Source organism: Xenopus tropicalis, chromosome 9 (genome assembly GCF_000004195.4).
Source record: "Xenopus tropicalis strain Nigerian chromosome 9, UCB_Xtro_10.0, whole genome shotgun sequence".
NCBI lineage: Eukaryota > Metazoa > Chordata > Amphibia > Anura > Pipidae > Xenopus > Xenopus tropicalis.
Window position 1 is genome coordinate 21,292,827 of NC_030685.2, and position 9,601 is coordinate 21,302,427.

The window sequence follows — 9,601 nt, forward strand, 5'->3', positions numbered from 1 at the left end:
GGGCCAAGAGGGGAGGTACCTCATCCACTGTCTCCTCTACCCCACCAGTCACTGCCTAAACAACCCCACTTTTGCTCATCCCCACCAGGCTGCTCCCCCACCAACCAGCCCACCTGGTATAGTGGGGGAATATGGAAACCATGCTGCAAATTTTTTTCTGCGAATTGTACCCCACCCACCCAGTTGCTTTTAAAGGCACATGTACTGTATATGTTGCCTACCTCTAGTTCCAGCCTTGCAATTAACCAAAGTAAAAGCTTTACACTGGGTCTCTTCCCTTTGTTTCCCTGCAGGGTAGCTTGGCACCTTGCGATGCCACCTGAGATTTCAAGTAAATACAAAGAGCATAGTCTTCAAAAAAAGAATTTATTTTTGCAAATTACATTGTTCTTATTTCATCAGATTGTATCTGAAATAACTTGTGAATGCAGCATCACCCAATCAGGCTCTTCAGCTCATCCTGTCATTTCTCCCCATTTCTGGATGGGGTTGCAGATGAGACACCTGGTGGAGCTCGGCAGCAATGGCTTCTTCCTGGCCGAGGTTCCTCAGAGAGCTCAGTAGGGAGTTACATGAGATTCCCTTTCCCTGCAGCTGCTCCGTCCCATACCTGGAAACAAACAGCAAGAATTACTTTTAAATTGTCATTAAGGGGAACTATTGTGAAAATGTAATATCAGCTACAACTTTTTGTAATAATAAGTTTCTTATTTCCATGAGATAAAACTTATATTTAATTTCCATTTTCACAGTAGTTAGCCTTTAATTATAACCCAGGTTGATCTAATAGAAAATGTATTTTGAAAAACTTGAAATATATGAGAGCAGCTCCTTCCTGTCCTGGGTTCCTAGGAGAGCGCAGGGGAGAACTCGATAAGATTTCCTTTGACCGCAGTCGCTCCATCTCACTCCTGAGAAACAGAAACACAGCAGCAATTTAATCTAAACGCCCATTAAACCTGAGATACAAGTTGGTCCAATATGAAAATACATTTTGACTTGAAATATTGGGTGTGAAATGAAAGAGTTGGTTCTTACCTTGGTACTAGACCTTTTTTGGCTGACGCAGATGGAGACATTTGTGTAGTAATCTGCAAGTTTCTGCTGTGGAAACATTTAAAACTTTTAAAATGGCGCAATTATTATTTTTTTATTTAACACGTACATAACATTTACTAATGGCTTTTAGTAACTGAACTTATAAAGGGTTTATCCGTAAGAACGTGGGCTCACCTGCAGGTACTGTTGTTCCACCATTAGGCTGTTCCTCCACAACTTGATGTCGGGGAATCTGATATCCATTTTGTACCAATGAGGCTTCTCATGTGTATCTGGGGCAGGCCCAGAGTGGCAATCTGTAGATTCTGGCAAATGCCACAAGGGGCTGTTCGGATCTCTGTACTTGAAATGCCAAGGTCTCTTTTGAATTTCAGTCCAGAACTCTGCCCCTTAAGGCTGACGTACAGATACTTTGGCGCCACCATTAGACTGTTCCTTCAGAAACTGATGACTTGGGGCATCTGATATTAACTTTAAGTCATTGAGGCTTCTGATTTGTATATGGACTGGCCCACCACCCGCCCTTTCCAGCCATATATCTGCCCCTTGCAATTGCCTCTCACTCAGCTGAATAGTCAAATCCTTCAAATAGCTCTTGTGCCTCTGGTGATATCGCTTCAGCTGGTGGCATTAATCCCCAGGCTTGGCATTCAGATTGCCTGGTACTCTCTGTAAGGCCACTGACATCTGGTTTAAATGGAGGCATCAGTTCTCTTTCAAGAAATTCTTCCCAATCAATATCCTGTAAAATAGATGATATTAAATAGCTACACACATGAAACATACAGATTACATACAAACACTGACAGATACAGGAGGTATAAAGGCCCATTAAATCTGAGATACAAGTTGGTCCAATGTAAAAATACATCCAGACCGACAATAACAAAACTTTTGGTTTCTTACCTTGGCACTAGTTGTTTCATGACTGGTGCAGATGGTGACATCTTTGTAGTAATCTGCAACATTTTTGCTGTGGAAAAAGTTTTTGAAATTATTCAATTTTGTATTGTGTTTGCTGCAGGAATCAACATGTACATAACATGTAATACTGAGTTTTAGTAACTGAACTTATAAAGGGTTTATCTGTAAGAACGTGGGCTCACCTGCAGGTACTGTTGTTCCACCATTAGGCTGTTCCTCCACAACTTGTTGATGTCGGGGAATCTGATATCCATTTCGTACCGATGAGGCTTCTCATGTGTATCTGGGGCAGGCCCAGAGTGGCAATCTGTAGATTCTGGCAAATGCCACAAGGGGCTGTTTGGATCTCTTTGTACTTGAAATGCCAGGGTCTCTTTTGAATCTCAGTCCAGACCTGATATATGGTGACTCCTCCCACTGTTCCAGTCATATATTTGCCCCTTCCAATAGTCTGTAGCTCACTCAATGACTATTGAATGACTCTGCTCTTTAGGGCTGACGTACAGATACTTTGGCGCCACCATTAGACTGTTCCTTCAGAAACTGATGACTTGGGGCATCTAATATTAACTTTAAGTCATTGAGGCTTCTGATTTTGTATATGGACTGGCCCACCACCCGCCCTTTCCAGCCATATATCTGCCCCTTGCATTTGCCTCTCACTCAGCTGAATAGTCAAATCCTTCAAACAGCTCTTGTGCCTCTGGTGATATCGCTTCAGCTGGTGGCATTAATCCCCAGGCTTGGCATTCAGATTGCCTGGTACTCTCTGTAAGGCCACTGACATCTGGTTTAAATGGAGGTATCAGTTCTCTTTCCAGAAATTCTTCCCAATCAATATCCTGTAAAATAGATGATATTAAATAGCTACACACATGAAACATACAGATTACATACAAACACTGACAGATACAGGAGGTATAAAGGGCTGTGCTCATTAGAGGTCCTACTGTATTCCTGGCTTGATGCACAATAATTACAATATAAACTTACTTCAAAGAATTCATGGGCTTTAACCTCTTCAGCACCGGCCTCGCTGGATCCGAGGCGATGACATGGATTCTTCTCCAGTAACTACAAGAAATGTAAAATCATTGTTAAATTGACAGAACCATCAGGCCCCATCCCAGTCCCACAGCCAAATCATCATCCACTTACTCTTAGTATTAGGCACTGAGCTTCCTCTGACAATTCCTCTGTCAGGGCAGGTTTGTCGTTCCTGATGCTCTCAAATAATTCCATGTCATCTTCTGCATCAAATGGGAACTGAAACATGAATTATTAATCCTTTATTAAACCAGTGTTCTAATTTAATATTATAAGTATTTTAAAAGCCTATTTATCATTATAATGATAGTGATAGCTGATTTCTAGGCATTATGCTTACCTGGAACATGATCATGACATATAACACAACCCCAAGGGCCCACCAGTCAACGGCCCTGCTGTATGCCATCTCATCAATGATCTCTGGGGCCATGTAGCAGTTTGTTCCGCACCGGGTCTTACTGCGATCTCCATATCTGAAACCTTAAAGACAAGAAAACACAGTAAGATGATCTGTATCCCCTATCTGTGAGAGACTTCCCTCAGCTGCTTGCCTACATACTGCACATACACAGATATATATATATAAAAATCATCCAAATCAACCCCAACTATTCCCTTATATGCTTTGCAATTATAACAAACGTTACCATCTTTGCTCAGGCCAAAATCCACGATTTTCAGATAGCCATGTACATCCACCATTAGATTTTCCAGTTTCAGATCTCTGAATTTGAAAAAATATGAAAATTGTTAAATAGTAGACACCATAGTGAGGGAAGACAGATATATTAGATAAATCACACCATTTTTTTTATTTTATATTAAATTATATAATTTGTACAGTGCTATAAGAGCTTTAACACTTACCTATGAACAATATTGTTCCGGTGCAATTCCTCCAGGCCGAGCACTATACAGGCAGTGTAAAACCTACATAAAGAGGAAAATAATTCAATGAGGGATTTGATTCAGGACATATATGTGAGTGCTACTCTATGTGAATGTGATTGTCAGTGTGCCAGGACTCTCTGCCAGTCAGACACCCCAATATTTCACATGGATCAACCCTGAATCCTAATCCCATCCCACTTACATGGCTTTTGATTCCTCAAATGCTCCTTGATGCTCGAGCAGATGGCACAGATCACCTCCAGGAAGATATTCCATTACAAAAAAGAGGTGATTCTCACTCTGGAATGTGGCGTATAAGGAAACCAGGAATGGGTGCTCTGCGCTGGTAACCTTCTGAAGGATTCGCTTCTCCTTGAATACACTGGGGGAGAGAGTATAAAGCTGTCACTAAATGAACCCTGAACATTTACCACTTTTTGCACTTTGTTGAAAGTTGCAATAAACATTAATACTGACAATTCTTTGACATTTTTTTGTGCAAAAAAGACACCAAAAAGTAAATTTTATATGACTAAATTAAAAATATCAGTAGAAAACAGAGAGCAGGTAATGACCGCTCTGTAACTGACCTCTTGATATCATTCTTGGCAATAATCCTCTCTTTCTTGAGGGTCTTTATGGCACACAGTTGTTTTGTGTCCTTGTACTCTGCCAGGAACACCTGGAATGAGACAGTAAGGTCAGTGCCTATGCTTTAGCAGGGTAATAACCCTTATTAGAGACACAGCAACTCACCTTTCCAAAGGTGCCTTCACCCAATACTTTTCCCAGATTGAAGTTTTCCAGAGATCTGGGCATGGCGCTGAAATGAAAAGTTACAGGCAGAGAGTTATAGTTATTTTATAATAATAATGGTAAACAGAATAACAGCAGAATACAAATAATAGTGAGAATATAGTCCAAACTAATACCTATCAGAGGGTCCTTCTGCGCCTAGTAGCTTGGTGACTGACTCCGAGCCATTGGAAGCTTCTTCACACTGTTAGAGAACAAAGGGAATTATATATCATAAAAAGACTAGAAATTATTCACATATATTTCAAAGAATACATGGAATGTACTTACAGCTGAGGGGACACTAAAGGAGGTGGCAGTGAAGTTTGCCACCGTGTCCTCTTCTGACTCAAATCCACCCTCCTCCTGTTCTAGGATCATTTGTCCAACAGTGTGAGACATTCCAACATCAGGAGGCTCAATCACTTCAGGAGAATCTATAACAAACAACATGGCATCATTAGCACTGTACCCTGTGATTGTTATTTTAATCAGGACACCCCCAAAAAATATGTATAATCAGGAAATAATAGACTATAATATTCCCATAAATGGATAAGAGTATTGAGCTATGAAAGATATTACTCAATAGATAAGAAAGATTAGTGAATGCTAAACCTGTTTATTATACAGTATATAATGTCACCCCATTTCTTATTGTTTTACCAAAAATATCAATAGTGAATGAACCAGGAACTCATAGTATAAACATTACAGGTGCATATTAGTCTCTTTATGATCACACTTACCCATTAATGGCACCGGGTGGTCGGGCATCTCTACAGTGGCAATGAACTCCACCGGAGGCTCCAGCACATCAGTAATTTCATGAATCTTCACAAATATAGGTTCAAAATCGGAATAGTTCTGTAAAGGTGAAGACACGCAGAATATTAAATGACAGGCAGAATATTAAACAAACACACAAGAGCTCATTTATATATGTGGGCAATGTGCTGAGTACAAAAAAATCTGTGTGACCATCAAGTGACCATGTTAATTTTTGCCCAGTAAAATATTGTGTTTGCAACTATACACAAGCTATGCTATAACCTAAGTGAAAGTTTTATGCCCATATGTGAATAGTGCACACTTTGCCCTGTGCCATTATGGGCATTAAGATGGTGGGCATGGGCATTCTCTTACATGCATATATTGAAAAAGAGAAGAGAATCCCTTTACCTTGGATTTAGAAAAAATAGTGTGACAGCAACCCATCACCTTTTCTCCTGTAAAAGAAAAGAACATGGAATTAAAAACATCTCATGGAAACTGCTTAATGATGCAGGAAAATGTACTTACAGAGAGAGAGCAGGCAACAGGCAGGGATCTGTAGCTGTGCAGCTAACTGCATCATGGGATATCAGTGGAAACCAAGCATCTGATTGGCTGCCATGTGATACTAGACCTGGTACAAACTTTGTGACTATTATTATATTGCCCCAAAAGTGCTGCCATAATGCATTCCCTTTCTTCCAATCATTACCCAGCTGCCCATGTCTGGACTAGTATTCAGAGGTTCAAACAACTCCCCTCAGACCCAATATAAAGCAGCTTACAGCAGCCCCTTTGGCATTGACCAGAGTTTCCAGACCATCCATTTCAGTAATGGCTAAAGAATAAGGAACCTATAACTCTGATATAAGCAGCACTAATGTTACACTAAATATATTATATAGGGATAATGTGCAAAAAAAATATGTATATGGTTAATAAAAATGTATAGAGAAGTGTCAGTATCACTGCAACTACAATAGGGAGTCACGTGCCAGTGAAAGCATCAAAACACGGGCAAAACGGTCTCAGTACACTGGCCCAAGGACTGGCAATGCCTCCCTCTTAATGAATTAGTCCCCTGGCCCTGGCATTTCAATTACACCAAGGTCCAAACAACTCCCCTCAGACTATATAAAGCATCAGTCTATGGCAGCTTACAGCAGCTCCTGTCATCAACCGCCAACCTGCCATCCATTATCAGCAATGGCTAAAGAATAGGGAGCCCATAACTTTGATATAATCAGCACTAATATTACACTAAATATAATATAAAGTAAAAATATGAGGAGGAAATATTAATGGGATGAATAAAAATGTATAGAGAAGTGCCAGTATTGCTGTAATTACAATAGAAAGCCACGTGCCAGTGAGCCCACTGGATATGGGCAAAATCATACTTCTTGTGCTTTTAGTTTTTATTCAGTGCAGCCCAAGGACTGGCAATGTCTCCCTATTAATGAATTAGCAATGTAATAACAGGATTCTTTCCATATTTAGCAGGAAAATGTACTTACAGTGAGAGCAGGCAACAGGCAGCGATCTCTAGCTTTGCAGCCAACTGTCAAAAAAAACAGTTGGGCAGTAAGGGCATCATGTGACATTGGCTGAAAGCATCGGTTGCTCTGTGACACTAGACCTGGAATAAACTGTGACAGTTATTACATTGCCCCAATAGCATTGCCATACTGTGTTACCTTTCTTCCAGCCATTGACCATTGAAAGCAGCAGAAAGTGAAATTGCTCTACTCTTGCAAATAATAAACACATCTTTAACCCTTTTACTGCCAGCCGTTTTGGTCAAAGCGGAACTTGTATTGCCCGACAGCTTTTTAACATTTTGCTGTTTCAATTTAGGAGCCTTTCCTTGGGGGGACTTTTAGTTTAACCAGGAAAGCAATATATCATTTTTTTCAGGACAACCTAGGCTTTCAAAATGTGGTAGAATTTTTGTGTAATTCCAATTCTGTAACAAGATATAGGCTTCTAAATGTCTAAAAAATGAAAATAATTAATATTTTTCATAATATCAACACATATACCATAAACAAAAATAATTTTATACACAAAAATACAACTGATTTGGAAAGTCCCATGTCTTCTGAACGTGCCAATACCAAATATATTTAGTTCTATAGAGATTTCTCACTTGTTTAGGTTAAAAACTCCCAGCAGTACATTACCAAATTTCCAAAGCACTGCTCCAGAAAGCTGCATACTTTAGATTTCAAGGCCAAAAATCCCACTAACAGAAGGTTTATCCCAGAAAATTAATAGGTAGAACTGTCTGTCTACTCCAAACCACTAAGTTGCAATGCTTTCCTAAAGTTATTGTTTTTTTATCAAAATAAACCAATATGTTTAGGTTTACCTAAGTATGTGGCATGTAGGGGCCCCAATGGGAACATACCCCCATATGATCTATCATTTCTGTCATTTCAGCTCCTGCAAAATCAACACATCATTATATGTGGGATAAAGCTACAAAAGAGTACACGCACCCCAAAGCCATATATATTTGGAAAGTACACATTCTTACAAATCCAACATGGGTTAAGAGTCCTTTCTACACCAAAGTACCAATCTGGAAAGTTAGTGGTTTCTATGACTTTTCTGAAAAATGCCTAAAAATGTTGCAATTTGCCACATATATCTTACAACATTTCTTACAGACAATGACACATCACCCTCAATAATGAATGCCTAATGAATGTCAATATGCAAAGATATGTGGTGTAAAGAGGCACCCAAATGAAAATAGTGCATATGAATTTTCTCAGCTGCCAACTCAGTTCTGCAAAAAAAAAAAAAAAAGCCGAATGACCATGTATTATGTGCCGTAAGACCCCCTAACTATACAGAAAGTACACATTCTGACAAATCCAATGTGGGTAAAGAGTCCTTTCTACACCAAAGTACCAATCGGCAAAGCTTTCCTAAAATTAGTGGTTTTTATGACATTTCAGAAAATTGTAAAAATGTTGCAATTTGCCACTTTTATCTCACACAATTTCTTGCGTACAAAGGCAAATCACCCCAAATAGGAACACCAGAGGCCTACTGAACAGTTTGATGCCCAATATGCATAGATATACCAAAGTCTGCGGTATGTTCTGACCCCAAAATGAAAATAGCGCATATGGATTTCTTGCCTGGATTTTGCACACAGAGCCCCCTGTCAGTGTATTATGTGCCCTAACCCCCCTAACTATACAGAGACCCCCAGACAACTATATAGTTTTTGAAAGTACACATTCTGATGAATTCAAAATAAGTAAAGTTATTTTCTATATTTTTCTTTCACTTTATATGGATGGATGCTGCCAGTATGCTTTTCTTACTTCAGGAATTCTCTATAGATACGAGCCTATCACTATTCCATTTATAGAATAAGAATAAGAGGGTACCCAACGTGTTTCAGCCCCACCTACGGGGTCTTTGTCAGTCACAGTGACGATGAAGCACTGTTTTAACATACCCCATTTCTAAAAGATACTTGAAATTACATCCTCTATACAGCCTTTGATTTTCAGCTTGGAGCAGTCTCATCAAAAACAATTGACAACTGGATGCTTATTGCTAGCTTATTGCCAGCCCATGCCGATAAACCCCAGCTTCCTTTCTTGCTCTCTATATTATTAGATGGTTGGGTTTTTTTTCTAATTATTTTAACTTAAGTTGACAACAAAGCAAGTTCTTTATTGATTTATCTTAATACCAAGATGTCCACCGCTGAATCCTTGGAGGGAAGATACCCTGCATTTTTCAGTTGATAATTGGATTTTTTTCAGTTTAATATTAAACTGGTGCAGACAGTGCCACGCCATATATACATGTTGTTCCTTTGCAGGGTGTGATTGTTTGCGAGGGAAAATCTTGTAGTCATGCACTATATGGAAAAAGCACGTGGACTCCCCTCTAATTATTGTAATTGGGTATTTAAGCCATACCCAACAATGCCAGCACAGATGCCACTATATCATACAAGGACATCCTTCCATGATTCCTGCGGTGCTGTAACAGTTTGGGGAATTTTGCAGCACGATAATGCCCCCATGCACAAAGTAGGGTCTATGCAAAATGAGTTTCCTGAGATGAAAATAGAAAA

General features: G+C 39.5%; 1 protein-coding gene across 1 annotated transcript; it reads right to left on the reverse strand.

Moving 5' to 3' along the window:
* Window positions 1-1,233: 1,233 nt before the first annotated feature.
* On the reverse strand, window positions 1,234-6,574 carry LOC101734329 (serine/threonine-protein kinase N2). The gene is made up of 11 exons (XM_018097236.2): window positions 5,469-6,574; window positions 4,857-5,156; window positions 4,681-4,747; window positions 4,515-4,606; window positions 4,127-4,306; window positions 3,901-3,963; window positions 3,681-3,757; window positions 3,371-3,513; window positions 3,142-3,249; window positions 2,977-3,057; window positions 1,234-1,801 (listed from the first exon to the last, which is right to left on the reverse strand). Exons 3-11 carry the CDS (start codon window positions 4,741-4,743, stop codon window positions 1,619-1,621), a joined length of 990 nt encoding a protein of 329 aa, XP_017952725.2. The 5' UTR covers window positions 4,744-4,747; window positions 4,857-5,156; window positions 5,469-6,574; the 3' UTR covers window positions 1,234-1,618.
* Window positions 6,575-9,601: the final 3,027 nt, after the last annotated feature.